Genomic DNA, 21822 nt, shown 5'->3' on the forward strand with positions numbered 1-21822 from the left:
TGCAGCCCTCTGCCAATGAAAAGGGGGCTCAGAGGTCTGAGCTCTGTTTTCGCTGGCAGAGGGCTGCAAGTGGCAGTCGTGCATGACCCCTTCCGAGGTCCATTTTTGCTGGCAGAGGGCTGCAGGAGGCCGTCGCAATGAGTGACATCAAGTTGGCCACACACCCTGGCCAACCCCTCCCTGAGGCCAAACCCTGATGCAGCTCTCAGTTAAATCGAGTTTGACACCCCTGATTTAGAGAAAAATCAATTTTCAAAATTTATTCCAATTTATTCTGTATTCTGAAATAGCTTAAGAAAAAATTAAATCTTGATTGGCAAAGTGTTTTCTTGCTGTTATTCCAGTTGTAAGAAAATAGAACTGTGTATTGGCAAGCATAAAAATGATGCTGATAATGTCATTTTGAAACATCTTTTTATCTTTTTTCATCAGATTTTTTTCTTTATTAGGTTAAAAAAATCTTACTTTAAACACACACACCCCAACCTCTGGAGTATATTTAACAATAACAAGTAATCACACTAATTTGTTTGTTGACTTGATTATATATCCATACAAACATATAATGAATGGATTGAAACAAAAGGTATATTTTGAGCAGCTTTCTTGTTGATTGCCTTTACTGCTTAGAAAAAAGCTACTGACTTTTATGTTCATAGCCTTATATAAGTGGGTAAACAAGCCAGGGAAGACAGAATTTAGATTATGGTTTCCATCCAAACAAGCAAATATTTGTAAACCAATAGATCTTCACTTGAAGCTTGCTAAGTTTGTTCACATTGTCATCAACTTAAAGTAATGTACAAATGAGGACATTAAATCTATTTTGCATAATAAATTGGGATGTTATTCATTCCAGGCTATTCTGTAGTAAATATTGTCAAAAGCCATTGGACTTACAAGTATGTAAGTATGTAATGGGATTAAAGCCTCATTCTCTTTCTCTTTTTTCTCCCCCCCCCCCCCAAAAAAAAATATGTGTGTATGTAATAAAGTAATGCAATTTTAGGACAGAATTTTGAAGGTTAACTAATCTAATTTGCTGGTCAGTACAAATTTTGTATTGGAGAGTGTTGTTACAGATAACGATATAAGGACATTTATTTTAATGTTTAAATCAAATCTATTCCTAATATTAAGTCTAGGCCTGTCCACTTCAATAAATGAGAATGATTTTACTCCCAACACTTGCAGGAAAAACATTCAGATATTTGAAGAGTACAATCCATACAAGCATCTCTTCAGAAATTTACAGGTACCCTTCAGGCAATTGGGACCAGAATTTCTTTTCTTATGCAAGGAGGTTTTTAAGGGAGTCATGTTAAATTTTATGATTATTTTTTTTGCCACAGTTGTTAAGTGAATCATTGCAATTGTTAAGCATATCTGACTTTCTTCCATGGACATAGCTTGTCTACAGCCGGCTGGGAAGGTGCAAATTATGATCTTATGAATCCGGGGTACTGCAGCCATTCTAAATGCATTCTGGTTGCCAAATTTTTGATCATGTGACCATGACGATGTGCAATAGTTGTAAGTGTGAGGAAAGGTTATAAGTAATTTTTTCAGTGTGTTGTAACTTTGAACAGTCACTAATGGTTGTAATACGATGCCTGCTCTCTTGGTGTTCCAGAAGGTTATTAATAGGGGCTGCAATGTGTTATGTTTTAATTTGTTTAAATTGTATTTCTTGTTGTAAGCTGCACAAGGTCTATTGGAACAGGCAGCCTTGTTAAATGTAATTAATTAATAATTCTACATTTATCATGTTGATGAAAACTTCTCCCCCTGCAGATCATTGGCATACTGCTTCAACGTAATGCTACTCCCCCATCCTTTTCTGTTGGATCTACTCTTTTTAAAGAAAGCCTCTCAAATCATTGAGTCTTTTCCTGCTCAGTCACACTGATATGTGTCACATTATATGTACTGTTTTAACTGCAATTTCAGCATGGAGTGGTAAAACATTTTTTCAAATCAGCTGAAGTATATTACATTTTAGAAGATTTGCATGTTCTACTTTTCTGCTTCCCTGCTCTATCTATTTTAAATGTCTAAACTCCTTCAAGTTCATGTTACTTATATTAATTCCTCTAAAATTTGGTTCCACAGCTGGCTTGTGAAGAACTTAGTTTAAGGATCAAGTGTGATACGTTTTCTGCCAAAGATTCTATGTATTTTACTGGAGATGAATTGGTTTAATTTTAAATAAATAGCCATAGGGTTAAGCTATAACTTATGAATATTATGAATATTAAAGCTCTGTAAAAATATTGTAAGGGTTAAAAGTTCTGACCTTGAAGCATCATAGTGATCTCATGAGAAACAGAAAGGTGGACCCTCTAGCCATAAAACTGAAGTGGGAATGGCTGTTTGAAATTAGAGCAAAATATTTCAGGTCTTTAGTTTTTAGACTATAAATGATAATGAACATTTCTACATAATTCTATTCTGTGCCAAATTTAAAAAATGGCAGAAAAATGAGAACATTTCTTAGAGAAATTGTCCTATGGCTATAATGTCATACAAAAAGGTATTTAATGCATATTCTTATTAATTTTAACCTTCGAGAAATAATGTATGTTCTTACTACTGCTCTTTTAAATGTCAGAATAATAAAGCCTGCTGAATACATTTCTTCTTTTTCCTTTTTCCATTTTCACCTGAAAAAGCAATATGGGAGAATTGCTTCTTTTTTCCAACTTTTTTGAATAGATACTCTAATATGAGAAATTGTATAGGAATTCAAGATTTGTCCATAGCTTGTCAATGCCTATTAAGTGTGTAACTACTGTCATTGCTAAGCAGCAATAATATCAGGGGTGGGTTCCCGCAGTCGCTACTGCTGGTTCGCTCATGGCTATGCTGTGCAGACGTGCGCTTGATGCACGCTGCACAGTCATGTACAATGCAATAAAAATGCTCTGCACATGTGCAGAAGCAAAAAACAAGATAGTGCTGCAGTAGCGCTGCCCGGAGAACCGGTGTGGGGGCATGGCAGGCCTGGGTCGCTGCGGGTTCCAGCGATCCAGGTCACCAAACTACAACCAGTTCAGCCAAACCAGTCCGAACCGATAGGAACCCACCACTGAATAATATGGCTACTAATTATTGCAAGATGTTAACATTCTTTTCTTTACATACAAGGAAACATGCATAAAAGAGATATGTTTGTAATAAGAACTGACGCAGCTGTCAATTTTTCCTTTTTTTTTGTTCATCCTAACTGAATTATCAGGAAATAAAATCCATTAGCAAAGGATGGATGCCCTTCTAGGAATCCAGTTCCTTCATTTTTATTTGTAAAGACTTTAGTACTTCTCCACTTTCAGAGGTGTTTAAGAAATAGCCTGAGTCTTATAAGACTTTTTAAAATAAAACAGAGAAAGGACAAAACATTCTGAAGGAAAGTTTAGGATGAAAGGATTTAATCTACCCTCAGTTTATTGTAGAAAGGTTTTTAACTTTGTCTTACTGCTGCTGTTTCACTTGTTCTTTTCTTTTTCATCTTATCTAAATTCTATAAAATATCAATGATAGACATTTATATTGACATTTAAACTTCTGGTGTAGGAAATACCTTTTTTATCACTTTATGTTATTTGTCATGTTTCTTTATCAGATTTTCAAGTTTTTTAAAAATAGCAGAGTGTAATTTTAGTCATAATAATCTACTGTCTTAAACAGAATCAATCCTGCCATTATCTCTGAAACAAGGCAAAATAATATTGGATCAATGCGGGTCAAATCATCTTGGCCCATATACTGAACAGAAGGATTAACTATTTTTCAACAAGTTTTCATTATAGATAATTGACCACCTAGTGAACTTTGGCTGGTCTCAGAAAACAGGATTAGATTAAGATATTTTGGGGGGTGATAAACTATCAGGAATGACCAGGACTGGAGAATAAAGTGAATAATCAGACTTTATCCTGAAAGATGGCAACAGCAAAACTAGTTCTCTTTTTTGGCCAAGAAAATGAAATGATCCATCTAGGAACTGAGTTTGATTAAAGATGAAAGAGATGAAGGCATTAAAACTTTCATGTTAAGTAATAGATTGGAAATTGGCATAATAATAGGTGCTAAAAGAATTAATAAATACATGGTAGTATCAGGTCAGCAAAGCATGCAGAATTATCAAGGAAGATCCAGCTCAGCCATGGAAGCCTATAGTACCCTATAGGCTTCCATGGCTGAGCTGGATCTTCCTTGTTTGGCCAAGTCACTTGTTCTCAGTGCAGCTTTACCTCCCAAGGTTTTTGGGGTGGGGAAATAGGAAGAGGGAGCACCATGTACAGCATCTGGCATTCCTCTAGGAAAGGCAAGATATAAATGTAACAGTTAATCTGCACAATTATTAAAGTTAATCTTTTTCTTCTAGCTTATGTAATACATTGATATATTTTTAAAATTGTGTTTTTCCTATGATGCTTAATTTAATTTAATTTCTTAATTTAATTTAAAATTTTAATTTAGTTTATTAGACCTACTCTAGTCAGGAAACTATTATCCTGAAAGGCTAATAATATAATTTTTACTATCAGCTTCACCTTATGATGAATATTATCAAATGTTGTCTACTTTTATAAATCCAAAACTGAGGTGCATACATTATTTGCTTCCATATTTAAAAGCATATTGATCTATAGCTTGAACAACAAGTACAGTTTTTTAAAGACTTTAATGTATGATAAATCTCATAAAACAATGGAGGGAATAACAAAAAGATTAAATGTTTTATTATAGACAACTACAAAATAGGTGCTATTACATCTAGGCTAGGAAATACACACACACACAATTTAATTTTTACATAAACTTAATTACATGACATCTCAATAAAGGAATTTTTTACCTGCCAAAACTAGCTGATAAACCTATTGGTTCTCATGTTGACAATATGGTTATTATATCATTGTCTCTGATAGAGATGCAAAGAATTCTTAGAACCTTTACTCATGGTAAAATTCCACTGAGGAATTTCTAGAGTTTTTGTCTTTTCTTGCTCTGCAAGATTTAAAATTTTAATGCCATAATAATCCACATATAAATAATTTAAAACCATTCAAAATGTTAACATATTTGCCAAAACTCATTTTTAAAATAATTTTTATTTAAAACAAGGTTCTCTTATGAGAGAATTTCAATATCTTCTGAAATTACTTATTTTTAAGTAATAGGTGTATAGGTGGTCTTTGCTTAATGATCAGCAACTGTTCTAAGTTACAGTGGAATTGAATGAATGGTTTTTACATCTGGTCCTCAAAGTTAAATCCATTGCAGTTGCATTTATGATTGCACTGTCTGTAAGCAGTCAATCATGTGATGTTTTGTCTAATGCCTGCATTACTTAATGAAGGAAATTCCTGTCCCAATTAGGAACATTAAACAAGGACTACCTATCTTATGGGTTTTGACTACAATGGGGTTGAGTGTACCATCTACAAAATAATCTATCAAAGCAGGCAAAATTTTAAAATACCTATTCTAAAACAATGTTAATACATATGAGAAAATAAAATATATTCTGTATATATTATAATTAGAGAATATAGAATATCTATTAAATTACAATATGTGAAATTGAAATGCGTTTTTATTATATTGCAATACAGTTTTAAGAAGAAGTGATGGGCTGATTGAGGATCTTGGATTAAGTTACAATTACCAGCATAGACTATATTGCATATTACAGTTTGCAAAATGTAATTTAGAAAAATATCTATGGAGTATTTTAGCAGTGCTCTGTATAGGGCTATCAACATGAATCAGAGCAATAATAAGGGCAATGACTATCGTTACACTCAAGAAAATAAAGACTACAAATTTGTTTAGAACTTGACTAATCTGTACTATATTTTTGCTCCCTGTATGAGGGAAGGCAGATTCTTCCAGTGCTGATTTTCAAAGTGTCAGTGTCAAGTTAACTATCCTGGCCTACTTAAAGATTGTTACTAAGGCAATCACAACTGTTTCACTCCAAAACAAAATAACAATAAAACTATTGTGCTGCTGCCCTATTTGTTAAAGCTTATTCAAGGATTATCTGTAATAAGAAACACAGAAGGACATTTCAATTTACAGAAAAAATTTATCACTTTGTATATTTTCCAATTTTTATTCTTTTTAAAAAAACTGCTTCCTATTTCATGATCACCAAATAATTTCAGCTCATGATGCTTTTATATGCACCTTTATAATATCCATATATTGGAAGATGTCAAAATGTGTACCTCTAATATTTCTGGGGGGGGGGGAAACCTGTTTAATTTTATGTATGCTATATTGAAGTAATTATCTAGTGTTCCAGAAAACAAATCTGTGTTGTCATGGATACAAACAGGAGGAAGCATACCTTATAATATATTTATAAGTTTAACTATTTTTAGTGTCTCTTTTTTTAAGATAACATTGGCCATGATTTTCTAAGTAAGCCTAGATCGATATCTCTCCCAATCCATATCTTGAACTATATTTTTACTATAGTAAGATAACATTTTAATCCTTTAACTGTAATTCTTGATAGATCATATTTAAACCATAAGGTTTTATGGAAGAACAAATAATGTATATAATAATAACAACAATAATAACAAGAAACATTCTGAGTATGTCTACATTCTGAGAGCAGGTATAGACTAGAAAATCCTAGGGAGCACATTAGGATGGGAAATCTAGAAACCATTTTAAAAGAAGACATTGGCAAGTATCTTCCATATTATTACCAAGGAAACTATACAGCTCTTTTCATGTAGTCACAAAATGTCAAACTCAGATCAAGGGAAAGTTTATATTTAATCATTAGCTTAACCATGAAATCTAATCTTTAAACTGTATCTCCCAAATGCCTCATAGTGATAAAGAACCAAATAATGCCTTAAGTAACAAATAAGAAGTCTATGGCAAATTTCCTAAGAATCATTTTGTGAAACTGTTCGGTCATATAGGAAAAGATCTGCCACAAAGCAATCCAGTTTACTGACTTCATGGTGTCTTAGGGGCCAAAACACTTCTGAACAGCAAGGAACAATCCAGATAATGTATAACAGTATATTTTGCATTGGTGTAATTGCTTAGGGTAAAAAGCCTCATTCAGAGGAAGATATGACTGGAAATATTCCCAGTAATAAAACATCCTGACAAAAGAGTCTATATTACTGCCAAGTGCTTTTCTTAAGGGTTTCCTTTCAGAATGTAGGTTTTCATGGCTGCTGTTTATTGATAAAACTACTTCTAAGTAATGAGTAATACATTTGTGAGAATGAATACATGCTGGTGTTTTTCTAGGCGCACTGCTGGTTTCTGAAGAATTTGAAATCAAACTCAGAAATAGATGTCACATCTTTGTATATTATCTTGTTCTTTTCACATTCTTTAATTTTGCATTCTACATAATGTCCTCTTATGTCCAACATAAATGTCCCCACACCAATTTCTTTGGTGCAGTCCCCATCTGCAGTGATTTTGGAACCCAGGAAAATAAATCTGTCACTACCTCCATTTCTTCCCAATCTATTTGCCAGAATTGAGAGAGCCGGATGCCCTGATCTTGGTTTTCTTAATGTCAAGTTTCAAGCCAACATTTGCATTCTCCTCCCCCCCCCCCTGCATCAAGAGGCTCTTTAATTCCTCTTCACTTTCTGCCATTAGAGTGGTAACATCTGCATATCTGAGTGTTACTAATTCTCTCGGCAATCTTAATTCCAACTTTTGATTAATCTACCCCCGCCTTTCTCATGATGTGCTCTGCATATAAGTTAAATAGGCAGGTGAGTATACAGCCTTGCCGAACTCCTTTTCCAATTTTGAACCATTCAGTGGTTCCATGTCCAGTTCTCACTATTGCTTCTTGACGCGCATATAGGTTTCTCAAGAGACAAATAAGATGGTCTAGTACTCCCATGTCTTTAAGAACGCCACAATTTGTTGTGATCTACACAATCACAGACTTTAGCATAGTCAATGAAGCAGAAATAGATATTTTTCTGGAACTCCCTAGCTTTCTCCATGATCTCTAGTTCATCTACCTCTTTGAAATCCTGCCTGTATTTCAGGTAGTTCTCAATCCACATACTGCTGGAGTCTAGCTTGTAGGATTTTGAGCATAACTTTGCTAGCATGTGAAATGAGTGCAATGGTGTGGTAGTTAGAACAGTCTTTGGCATTGCCCTTCTTTGGAATTGGAATGTAAACAAATGTTTTCCAATCCTGTGGCCACTGTTGAGTTTTCCAAATTTGCTGGCAAATTAAGTGTAGCACTTTTACTGCATTGTCTTTTAACATTTTGAATAGCTTAGCTGGGATACTGTCATCTCCAATAGTTTTATTGTTGCTCAGACTTCCTAAGGCACATTTGACTTCACATTCCAGAAAGTCTGGCTCGAGGTCAGTGACCACCCCATCGTGGTTATCAGGGACGTTAAGTTCATTCTTGTATACTTCTGTGTAATTTTGCCACCTCTTCTTAATCTCTTCTGCCTCTGTTAGCAGTGACGTGTGGTGAGGTTTATGGCTGGTGAGGCACTGACACAGTGGTGGGTTCCCAGAATTCCACAGTCAGGCATGCTCTGTTCCGATTTAAAGTGACAGCATTTGTTTTTCTCCTTTGCGAAATAAGTTTCTTTCTTTCTTTTTCTTTTTCTTCTCCCTTCTCCTCCTTCCTCCCTCTCTCCCTCCCTCTCCCCTCTCTCAAACACATACACACAGAGAAGTTGGATTGGACTATTTCTCCTACCCGCTTCCTTCTCTCACTCAAACAAACTCTCAAACGAGCACACACACACACACACACACAAAAGTTGAATTGGAGGGAGTCAGGCAGACCACAGGAGGAGGCAGGAAGCCAGTCAAAGAGCCATACTGGAGCACACACACTTTCCCCCAGCCCCAGAAGATCCAGCCCAGCTTCATTGATTGCAGGTTTGAAAAGACAACGTGGCTCTGCCTGCAATCAAACTACATTTGGGGAGGACAAGCCAGTCAGGGTCCTTCCCTCCAGCCTTTGCCCACAGCCCCGCCTCAGGAGGATGAAGTTTGAATTCCTTCCCCTCCCTCCGACCTACATGTATCTTTTCCAGCCGTTTCAGAGAGGATTTCAACTCTGCTCTTGCCAGTCATCATGAAAAGAAAAAAATGTAGAAGGAAAAAGGCAAGAGCTCAGGTCAGGCTGAGCTAGTTGCTGCCAGAGTCACCGTGGATGACTCTTAACTCTTTGAAAAAGCCTCTAAAAAAGTGCCCTCTACAGGAGGAGGCAGGAGAACGATGTGCCTCACCTACGTCAGGAATTTTTCGGCTTTTAACCCTTGCTTAACTCTGCTCGAGTGATCATAAAACGCCTAGTCAAACTAGATGAGGCACGTCGTTCTCCTGCCTCCTCCTGTAGAGGGTGCTTTTAGAAGCTTTTTTAAGCAGTTAAGCAGAGTCATCCACAGTGACTCTGGCAGCAGCTAGCTCAGCCTGACCTCAGCTCTCGCCTTTTTCCTTTTATATATATTTTTTCTGTTCATGATGACAGTGGTGAGGCTCTGCCTCCCCTGCCTCACCTGACTGCACGTCACTGTCTGTTAGGTCCCTGCCATTTTGGTCCTTTATCATGCCCATCTTTGCATGAAACGTTCCCTTCATATCTCCAATTTTCTTGAACAGATCTCTGGTCCTCCCTATTCTATTGTTTTCTTCCATTTCTTTGCACTGTTCATTTAAGAAGGCATTCTTATCTCTTCTAGCTATTTTCTGGAATTCTGCATTCAATTGGGTGTATCTTTCTCCCTTGCTTTTCACTTCCCTTCTTTCCTTAGCTATCCTCCAACAGCCATTTTGCTTTCTTGCACTTCTTTTTCTTTGGGATGGTTTTAGTTGCTCACTCTTGTACAGTGTTCCAACCCTCCATCCATAGTTCTTCAGGCACTCTATCTATCAGATTCTAATTCCTTAAATCTATTTATCACTTCTATTGTACATTCATTAGGGATATGATATAGTTCATATCTGAGTGGCCTAATGATTTTCTCTACTTTCTTCAATTTAAGCCTAAATTTTATGATGAGAAGCTCATGATCTGAGCCAGTCAGCTTCTGATCTTGTTTTTACTGACTGTATAGAGCGTCTTCAACTTTGGCTGCAGAGCACATAGTCAATCTGATTTCTGTGTTGACCATCTGGTGATGTCCATGTGTAGAGGCATCTCTTGGGTTGTTGGAAAAGAGTGATTGCTGTGACCATCGTATTCTCTTGACAAAATTCTACCAGCCTGTGCCCTGCTTCATTTTGTATTCCAAGGCTAAACTTGTCTGTTATTCTGGTTGTCTTTTGACTTCCTACTTTAGCATTCCAATATCCCATGATGATAAGGACATCATTTTTGGCTGTTAATTCTATAAGGTGCTTTAGGGCTTCATAAAATCTGTCAACTTCATCCACTTCAGCACCCTTAGTTGGGCATAGACCTGGACTGTTGTGAGGTTGAATGGTTTACCTTGGATTCGAACTGAGATCATTCTGTAATTTTGGGGATTGTATCCCAGTATTGCTTTTCCTACTCTTTAGTTGACTATGAAGGCTACTCCATTTCTTCTGAGGGATTCTTGTATACCTGATGGTCATCTGAATTAAATCCACCCATTCCTGTCCATTTTAGTTTGCCGATTCATAAGATGTCGATGTTTATTTATTTATTAGACTTATATACCGCTTCATAGGGCTTTCAGCCCTCTCTAAGCGGTTTACAAATTTTTTAGCAAATTGAGTCAGCAACTTGCCCCCACAGTCCGGGTCCTCATTTCACCCACTTCGGAAGCATGGAAGGCTGAGTCGACCTTGAGCCGGTGAGATTTGAACCGCTGAACTGCAGATCACAGTCAGCTAAAGTGGCCTGCAGTACTGCACCCTAACCACTGCGCCACCTTGGCTCATTAGATGTTCAGTCTTGCCATCTCTTATTTAACCATGACCAGCTTGCCTTGATTCATGGATCTTACATTCCAGATTCCTATGGAGTATAGATCTTTACAACATCGGACTTTCCTTTCACCACCATATACATCCACACTGAGCGTCCTTTCGGCTTTGGCCCAATCGCTTCATTTTTTCTGGTGCTAATAGTACTAGCTCTCTGGTCTTCCCCAGTAGCATATTGGACACCTTCCCACCTGAGGGGCTCATCTTCCAGCATCATATCTTTTCGCCTTTTGGTATTGTCCATGAGGTTTTCATGGCAAAGATACTGGAGTGAGTTTCCATTTCCTTCTCCAAGTGGATCACGTTTTGTCGGAGCTCTCTGCTGTGACCTGTCCGTCTTAGGTAGTCCTGTACAGCATAGCTCATAGCTTCATTGAGCTATGCAAGCTCCTTCGCCACAACAAGGCAGTAATCCATGAAGAGGTATCACAAAACCACCACATTTCAACAATTTTCATGTACTAGGCATAGCCTTCTGTTGTTCTCCGAAGCAGTTGCAATATATATATATATATATATATATATATATATATATATATATATATATATATATATGTATGTATGTATGTATGTATGTATGTATGTATGTATGTATATATATATGTATATATATATACATACATACATACACACACATACACATACACATACATACATACATATATATTTCAGCTCAGAAGTATGTAATATTATTTCAAAAATATCCCTCTTAAAGTTATATTGTTATTCTTTTGCTTACAATTTTGACCCAGTGACCCCACATTGTATTAATTGTTGTAACAATACAAAATATATGAAGTCTGAATATTCTTGTATGTTACTTCTTTTGAGATCTTTGAAGAATATTCTCTGTACAAGTCCTTCTCAACTTACGACCACAATTGAGCCGAGAATTTATGTTGCTAAGTGAAACATTTGTTGTGAATTTTGCCCCATTTTATGACTTTTCTTGTCACATTTGTTAAGTGAATCTCTGCAGTTGTTAAATTAGTAACCCTGTTGTTAAGTGAATCTTGCTTCCCCATTGACTTTGCTTGTTAGAAGGTCGCAAACGGCAATCACATGACCTTGGGACATTGCAACCGTCATAAATATGAACCAGTTGTCAAATATCTGAATGTAAATCACATGACCATGGGGATGCTGAAACGGTTTTAAGAATGAAAAATGGTCATAAGTCACTTTTTTTCAATGCCGTTGTAACTTCGAACAGTCACTAAATGAACTGTTGTAAGTCTAGCACTACCTGCATAGCCTTTTATGATATCACTTGCATGTAGCATATCATTTTTTGAAAACATTACATAAGAATTTAGCAAAAATTATTTGCTTGTTAATATAAGTGGCATTTTTTCAAGTTTCCTCCCAGGATTTTTAAACAGGTTTATTTTACTTTTCTGTTTTTTCTCTTTACAATAGTAATCCATAGAATTATATCCTAATTAATTGAGCTTGAGTAAAAGTTTATTCTTTCACTTATTTGTGAGGGGAAAGTGTTGCTTAAAGTAACAGACTGCCAATTGTAAATGCTGGATGTAATTTCTAAAGCACCAAAATGATTTTCAAGAGTATAGTAAAATTGATTACAGCTGAATCCTTGAGGATTTAAGAAGAGTAGTTATAACTGAAGTAATTACTCCTGTATTCTGTACTTTGTTTCTTCTTTCTGTCATGTTAATGTTACCAAAAGTCTGTTTCTTTCTCCAATGGGATTTGTGATAGTATTTATCAAAATCACCATTACTCTTCACATAGCTTGGCTTATAAACCCTATAAATTGGTTACACACACACACATTAAATAACATTTAAAAAATTGATAATATTTAACCAAGCTCATTATCATCCAGATGTGCAAAACAGTTTCCTCAATTCCACAACCATCCACCATGACCAAAATTATAGTAATTATTTTATCAGATAGGGACATTAGATATGTAAAAAAACTACTTGTTTTTTTAAAAATACAGCGAATTATTTTTGTTTGATTAAGGGAATCTATAAAATGTAGGGTATTGCATATTAATACAGAATTTCATGGGAGTATTTGGAGGCTAAGTATAGGAGCTCATTTGCTTGTGAGCTCAAAAGTAAGAGCTTACTAGTAAGAACATACAGTACTCTTGCTTTAAGCTTATCCTTTTTTCCCCATTTGCCTAACGGCACCTGCAGTCAACATTATGACTATGCTGGGAATAAGAAAACTGTAAACTCATTGATGTTGCCTTGTCAGATTATTACAGTGCTAAAGTGTTTTCAGAAATGTTATAGATTGTTTTTATAAATAAAAATAGTATGTTTCGCACATTTTAATTCTCACTGTATTTGTCCTTCTGTATCTTGAACAACTTGAAAATAGGCATTCTATTTTGAATGTGGGTATTGCGGGTGTGCTGTTAATTTTCCCCCTTCAGTTTCTTTCTACATGATTTTAAATTGTTGTATTGGGCCCATTTAATGTTAACATAAGCTTTGTTTATGAGCATATTAGTTTTTTGAAAAATCAGCTTATAACTCACATCCCTCTGGGTTGAACTCAGTCACTTTGCAAGCACCAGCTGGTATCTCCTTATAGTTAAAAGCTACATCTCACCTCTCACTGGCCCTAGTCCTCTAGAATTAACTTCTACAAAAAATTATCTGTAATCTATCAACAAGGTTAAAAAGTGTTTAACCACTTTTGTTGGCCTTCGTAAGACTGGTTAAAGTATTAAAATTATATATAAATGTATTATTAGTTTGATATAAAATTTAATGTTTATTTTAAAAGAATGGACTATTCAGTTTCTGGGGATAAATATTAAATTCTATTGTAGTGATTTCATCTACTAATGTTTGATGTTTTATTTTATTAATTAATCCTGGAATCTTCTTAAATGAAAAATGAAACAACTGCTGTTAATGGACACAGAAGACCCCATACTTGGAATGATACCATTATTAATATAGAAAAAAATGTTATAAATGGGTAATATTATGCTAATACTATTCCAAGTTTTCTTTAGATTCCATGAATTCACTGAAGATCATAAAATAATTAAGGATTTCTGGGTTCATAGAAAGATGAACCTGTGTGGGATAGTTGAAATCATTGTGGGGTCAACAAACCTGTCAAATCCCACACTCTGTTCCTGCTGTGGTTAACCAGATGCCTTTTTGTAGGTAAAAAATACTGCATATATCCAGTTGTGTTCCCAGCATCTATCATTAGAACTACATTAAAAATAATCTAGCCACAATGGTTAGTAGCTATTGATAGTCTTGGCTCCATAGATATCTTTATCTTCCTCTCCGTGAAGTATTTTTTTAAATATGGCCTAAAGCTTTCTATAAATGGAACATTTACATATGTTTAAGTAGAATGACAACTGTGCTTGTTGTTGGCTGTGTATTGTGCCTGCAGCCTCTTAATAATAACCCAATATCTTGAAAAGTTTAATTGCATTTTTCCTTTAAGATAACATTTAATACTGTGTTATGCATATAAGCCTTGCTTCCTAACAATGAAGATTTTCAGAGGTATCAGCACTAAATTAAGACTCGGGGTTATTTTTAGGAGAAAGTCTCTGAGGAATGATGATAATTCTGGGATATAATGTTTGCTTACAGATATATACAGTACAGAAGAAAATAAGGTGAGGCATTTATTGCATTGATATTCCAAAGATTACTCTTCCACACAGAGGTGGGTTTCTGCCAGTTCACCCCAGATTAGGCAAACCGAAAGTGGTGGCGGTGGGCCGGTAGTGGTTCCACCACCGGACACTTCTGTATGCATGAGCAAACTGGTAGTAAAATAAATTAAAACCCACCACTGCTTTCACACCAGATTTCTAGATCTATCCACAGCATTTTGCAGGTTACTTCCACTACAGGGTGATCACAAAAATGACAATTCTTCTTGACCCTGGGAGAAAGTAAGATGAAGTAATTTCCCTACCTTCTCAGCCTCTACCTTCCATCTTGAACTATTAAAACCCAATGACATCTGTCACCTGCCCCTTTGATGTCAGGAGGCATTGTCTCTGACTATCTATTTTGATAGTTCAATTTACAGACATCTTGGACTCAAGAAATTAGGTCAAGTTTTATGGGAAAAAGGAATCCTTTGGGGTCACCTTAACCAACCTCCTCCAAACTCATAACAGTTGAATGCTCCTTTCAAGCTCATATAGCCATAATCACATTTGACACTTTTAAAGGCTTAACCTCTTTAAAGGCAGTGTAGTGTGTATACGGCATTGAAAAGAAAAGCCACAGTTTTTTTTTAAAGTACAGTCATTCCCCTCTTCATGAAAGAAGGCATAAAAATGCACACACCAAGGAAGCAGGAGGCTACCCTAATCCAATGTACATGGATACATCAGTTGTAACAGAGTTATAATTCCTTTTTTTTCAGAGATATACATGAAAATGGATACTTCCTTGTGTTTTTAGTTCATCCTTTAAACTGGAGGATCTTATGTCACTCATTGTTCTGTGAGACCTCATATGGTTTACGATACTTAGCAAAGAAAAGAAAAAGAAATGCAAACAAATTTCAGTTTTATTTTTAAGTAAAATTGGCAGCTTGCCGGGGGCATCCCTGTTCATTTGCTAATAATAAAATGTGTGCATTGCAACACGACTATTATAATTTTAAATAAAAAATTCTTAAAATCAGACACAGTTCATCAAAGAGTGATTAGATGATTTTTAACCATTTCAGAGCTAGCTAGCTCTTCTCATTATCGTCATTAAACCCCTCCCTTTTCCTTGAAAGCTTTTTATCTTCACTTATGTTCTACAGGAGAAATTGGAGTCTACTTGTCCGCTGGATTGCTTGATATATTTTGTTGCTAGTTTCCCGTGATAAAAAGCAAGCAAAAACAGAATGCTTGTGCTCTAAAGGAAAGGAGCAAGAATGAGCACACAGCTCTACTGCAGGCATTTTTTTTAGAGCATGCTGTCCCTTTCTCTGTAATACGGTGCAGCCCTCCCCTGAGCAGCAGCAAGCAGTCTGATTGCTCTCATTCAACACATTTGGTATGCATGAGCACAACCAATCCAAGCTGGGAAGGTGTTTTCTTACGGAGGATCAGTGGCTAAAGCAAATCAGTGGCTAAAGCACTTTGTCAGATTTTCAGTCAAGTTAAAGGAGACATCTGGCTAATGGAATTGCAGGTGTGGACCCCTAATGGACATGGAATTTCAGCACAGTGGAGGAGCATTTGTTTTTTAGACATTGGTAAGGTTTGTGTTTCATTATTCCAGTGGAATATTTGAGGGTCATGAGTCAAAGTGATGCTCCCCGACCACTAAATTGGACCATTCGGAAGCTCTGCCATGCTGCCTTTCTCCCATCTGTCAGACTACTTAAGGTACTGTGAAAACACCGTGTTTTATGATTGTGATTATGTTGTTAGCTGTTTCTCATGCTGCAATTATAGTACAAATCCACAATTACTTTTTGCAGTAGATGCTGCTTTTTTCATTCAGTGGAGATATTCTGTTGCTCATATGTAGGTAAGAAAAGTGCATTTGTAGACTTGGGTGGAATTCTTAGCCTTGGTATAGTGTCAGATGCATTTAATGCTAAAATAAAATGTTTGAGATAGCAAGAATAATTGTTTGTATGGTACAAATATAGATTGAAAGAAATACCAATAGCTCTCCGTTTCTCTTCTTAAGTCTCCAGATCCATTTATGGGAACAGCGGAGTGTTGTGCTCATCTTTGGTAATTCCCATTGCAATTTATATAAAAACTAGTTCAGAATCTTCCCATGGAGATATGAGATCAGCTTCTGGACAGAGGAAAACTTCCTAATCAGATTCTTTCCTCCATCTAGAAACAAGCTTCTTTTGATTTTCTTAAGCATCTGTGTCTTGGTTGTTGTTATAAAAGTGGCATAAGCTCCTTTTGATCCAGTAGAAGAAGAACCCGAGCATATCCTCTATTTAACTATACAATAATTTGTAGGGTACCATTGAGATTGTTGTATTCTACTTGAGTAAATCTTAGACCAACCTTAGAAGGGGATATATTGAGAAACAAGTATTTAATATCGGTTTGTAAAAGTGGGTTTTATTAGACTGATTTCACTACTTTTGCACTTTTGTTTCACAAAAACTTCCACTTTGATTTATGATGTTTCTCTCAGATACGATCACAGGATTACAGCCACACTATGCATTACCTGTCGTTGTATAATGCTTCTAGTATTCAGAACATGTTAAGCTGAAATGCAGCCACTGAGCTTTGATCTATGGCTAGAAAGCTAGAGGGAAATATTTTTCCTTTGTCCCATTTCTCTCTTCAAACCTGTGCTCCACCAGCTGTTCATAGGCAGGGAAGAAGTAGCAGGAAAAAAATTAAGCAGACTCAGCAGCACCTTTCTGGTGCTCTTATCTATATTCCTCCACCCACCCCTAAATCATGCTGCATTGTTATGATCTCTGACTAAAGCTTTGCTATAAAGGACTTCCCCAACATGAAAGAATGTGGAGGGATTTGAGGACATTTTGTGATACAACCTAAGGCAAATGCATCAAGTGCTTGGTTCTAATAGCAATTCAGAATGATATAAAAGAATGCTAACTGCTTTTAGAGATACCAATTATAAAGATACCTAATTATTTCTTGCTTTTCTCACATACAATGAAATAATTTCAAGTAGAAATTTCTGTAGGAATTATTAATTGGAGAAGAAATTTGCAAAAGGAGGGTTACTCTGGAATGAACCCCCGGAATCGACATGCATCATGCTGTGTACATATGTTTGCTGTGGACTAGTTTGTGGATTAAGCTAGTCCGTAATCTTATTTATCTACATTTATCAAATTATAACAAGAGGAAGAGGAAGGATTATAACCTCATTCTGTTACTAGTAAAATGTAAAATGTTCCTGCTGGTGTGAACTTTGGAAATTTTAATTTGATCTTTTTTTAAAAAAAAATCCAAAATTAAGACTGAATTGTTTTTAAGATGGTTACTCTCAGATGGCAGCTTCTATAGAGACCAGATTATTACAGAGGAGTTTCTCTGAACTAGAAAAATACCTGAGTTTCTTCCAAAAATTGTTCAGAAATTCTCAATACACCACATTTTTATAGCTGAAGTTTGATTATTGTTCTCTTATAGGAGAATCTTGTGGTACTTTAAAAACTCAGCAGTTTCTTTTCTCATAAGCTTTCATAAAATGATCCATGGATAAATGCCACAATTGCATACCACTTTTCTGAACCACAAGGGATCTTTATTTATTATTATTTTGGTAGCAGCAGTTGAGATGGAGTAGGAAGGAGAGAAATACAAAGCCAAGAGTGCTAATAGAAGGAGTGGGTTCTTGTTTTTAGCTTTTGGTGTGAACATATAAGCATTTGAAACTTAGAGAATTTGAATAACTATATATAAAATGGAATTATAGAAATAGATAATCTTTATTTAAAATGGGAAAAAAACTAAAACATTATTTCTCTCCTTTCCCCCATGGATGCTATAACTATTTCAAAAGTGAATCAGAGTCAATATGGAAAATCTAAAATACATTTTATTTTATTTTCCACCTGTCTTACCAGGGGGCTACTCTAGGAAACTTACAAAAAGGAATAAATAAAAAGGAAGATATGAGAAGAGTGTAAAGAGAATAAAAGTAAAATAATAGTACAGTAAACTACAGTAAAATGAAAAAGAACACAATGAGAATACATCAATATGACAATCAAAAAGATGGACAGCTGAACAGTAGAGAGCAAGGGAAGGGAGCCAGAGTCTGCCATCAGTTCAGTAATCACCTCCACCATTGACCCTCCTCCCTTCCATTTGTTCTCCCAGCCAAGAAATCTAACTTCTATAATACAGCTACTTTTTATTTTCACTGTGAAACTTTATTTGTAGACTGCCTTTATTCCCTGAAGTTAATAGATAATATCGTGAATCGTTAATATCTAAATATCCTACAGGAATACATCATGCCACTTCATCAATTGCACAGTATTCAGCAGAGATCTCTAGATTCAATTTTCACATTATATGGATCTATTAGACTTCTCAGTTACACAAAGCAACGGTGAATAAACTCTGACACACAAAAGCCCAATTAGTGAAAAAAGTATTATTTGCAATTGCTGCAGATTCAAGCTAACCAATCTAATAGCACAGAGAAAGAAAGTTATGTGGTGTTTCTAATAGTTTACTGTTATAAGCAACTTAAGTGGTGCCTTTTTGGGCCCCCAAGCTGGCAACTGTCTGGACAAGTCCCTGCAGTTTTCTTGACAATGTTTTCACAAGTGGTTCACCAATGCCTTCTTTCTAGGGCTGAGGAAGAAGGACTGGCTCAAAGTCATTCAGCTAGCTTCATGCCTCGTAATCTCCTGGTTTCTAGTCCCATGCCTTGACAACTACAGCAGAGTGGTGGCATAAAATCACTATAATAAGTAAACAAGGAACATAAGAAAAACATTCCCCCCCTTTATTTGTAGCCCAGGTTTTACCAGTATTTTAGCTATGGTTTTCCCCAGCAAGGGAGGGAACTGTCCAGCAGAGCAAGATAAATGCTTTAAAAAGGAAGGTTACCAAGACTGTCGAGGAGCTGTCTATCTATCTGAATAAATACAGAATCTAGAGACAAGCTGTTAATCAAAAATAAGTGTAACTAATACAAATGAATTATACCTCCTAATCCTGTACTTCTTCCTTAGATAAAATATTTTTTATCTCCCAGAATTCCAAATGAGTTGTTTTGATATCTTTAGGCCCGGCAATTACCAGGATCTGTCTTTAGAGCCAAAACTATAGGTGTCCTGTGTCCAATTACTTATCCTCTACCTCTGAGAATGGTCCTTATAAATCAGACAGTAATAGAAAACTATTCTAAGGTGTAGTCTGTATACCAAGGTATTCTGAATATTTTGATGCTTTGAATCTTACAATAAACCTATTTGATTCTTCTTTATTGTATGCTAAGATTATTTATGGGTCCTCTTGCTTGGTAACCTGATGAAGCTGATATATAACCCACACATTCAAAAAAGTATGTACATTCTTATTATGCACACAGATATGCAGCCTCTTTTTTGATGGAACACCTTATAGGAGGAGGAATGGGAAACACTGTTTTACTTTTGTAAGGTGGTTAAAACCTTATTGCTCCATCAAGCCTTTGGTAAAGATAGAATACATGGGCTGCTGTTATAATCTTTTAAATATTGATTTTTGTGTTATCTCCTGTTTAGCTTTTATTTTTGTTGTATTGCAAATATTCTGGACTTATATTATAAATATCCTGGAGCTTTCCTCTTCTTGAACCTAGGGCAGCATATCAAGAGTGGTGTAAATCAGGGTTTTCAAATTAGAACCTTACCCTTCTCCAAAAACTAAATGAAGCTCTGTGAGAGCCTAAGGGAAAAATCTTGAGCAAGAATGTCCATTGCAATTTTTCTAGGATACACAGAAATGTGCAGTTTCTTCCCTGTAAATAAAACAACTAGGCTGCCATTTGCAGATCAGAAATTCTCTGGGTATTTTTTAAAGAGGTTTAAGTTTAAAAAATTGAAAACTCCTGATATAAATAATTAAAATGATACCAATATTGATATGATAAAATTATTAATTTATCACATTTATACTCATTGCTAGATAACTGTTAATAACCTAAATGCCCCAAGGTGCCTCCTGGAGAATAAAGGTGGAAGAAAGTATCTGTTGATTTTCTTTGAAATATCAGCATATATTTCAGCCAGACCATCTCTGGCACCACTTTGAATGCATGATATGGCACATTGAAGGTTGGTTGTGCTGGCTTATGTCTCTCCTATTGAGCTGTGACTACTGGTTCTGGATAGTTGATGATGAGATCTGAGAGTCAGTTTCCTAAATGAAAGGAAAATACTTGACCTCTGCTATGAAAACATCATATTTGTAACAGTCCTTGTCCTTATAAACCATAAGCGACACTGTTTTATTTTTGTTGCTTTTATTCAGCACCAAACATTTTTGTCATAGGAAAGTTTGCAGGCAATGTTGCCTTTGGGGAATGATCCAGCTCCCAATTAGTCTGTTATTTCTGAATATTGCTCAATAATTATTTGAGTGTGAGAAAGCAGGCTGAAATTACTGAATCTAACTTCTTCTCTTTAATAAGAACCCAGACTTAGTGATTGAATTTCATCATGTTCTAGACAAGATTGCATACCACTGAAAGAATGGGTTCATAATTTGAAAGTGCTCCCTGATTCTTGGCTGTCACTAAATGTGCAGATGTAAGCAGTGGTAAAATAGGGTCTTGAGTATCTAAAGGACAATCTTCCCTGTTACGCCAACACAACAGATTGTATATTTGCCCACCCAAATTTTGAAGTAAATGTCAATGAGTTCTCTCTCCTAAAGGACTTAGCATGAAATCTTGTGCTTTATTTAGCAAGTGAGAAGTAGGAACTGCTTGTGAGGCTGTGCCTGATCCATGAGCCCTGACTTGGCTTCTGTACATTTTGCCATTGTTGAAGGGTTCTTTCTCTTTCTTATTTCATGTGAATGGAATTTATGTTTGTTTGTTTGTTTCCTTGCTTCCTCTTCTTCCTCCTCCTCTTCTCCTGCTGCTACTTATTACTGCTACTGTTGCACACAGAGCAGGAAGAAGAGGTTAAAGATGAGATCAGGAAACCAATAAAATCTTCCTGACCATGGCTTCTGTTATGAGGGAAGAGTATATGGATCCCTCTGATTCTTCTTAAAAGACTGCCCAATTGCTTCTCAAAAGAATGCCCAATATGATTTTATGAAATATTTTATTTTGTTTAAGGCTTCCATCCTAAAGATATTTCAACTCTTATGCTGCCATATATTGTTTGTGATCTACCAGAAAAGACACTGGTAGCCAGTTT

The 21822-nt window shown here is 35.8% G+C and overlaps 1 protein-coding gene across 2 annotated transcripts in view; it reads left to right on the top strand.

The window, feature by feature from the left end:
- The window catches only part of LOC148045419 (transient receptor potential cation channel subfamily M member 3-like), a 238653-nt gene that overhangs the window by 80682 nt on the left and 136149 nt on the right, over positions 1-21822 (top strand). Inside the window, exon 1 of one of the 2 annotated variants that reach the window (XM_087715995.1) lies at positions 16057-16321. The exons of the other annotated variant lie outside the window; for it this stretch is intronic. Coding sequence (XP_087572121.1) covers positions 16232-16321 — 90 coding nt within the window. The 5' untranslated portion in view covers positions 16057-16231. Of the gene's footprint in view, positions 1-16056; positions 16322-21822 lie in introns of those variants that run through there. 2 annotated transcript variants of the gene reach the window in all.

The sequence above is a fragment of the Thamnophis sirtalis genome, unplaced genomic scaffold, assembly GCF_051295495.1.
Source record: "Thamnophis sirtalis isolate CommonGarterSnake01/CBP01778 unplaced genomic scaffold, rThaSir2_p1.2 scaffold_5, whole genome shotgun sequence".
Taxonomy (NCBI): Eukaryota; Metazoa; Chordata; class Lepidosauria; order Squamata; family Natricidae; genus Thamnophis; species Thamnophis sirtalis.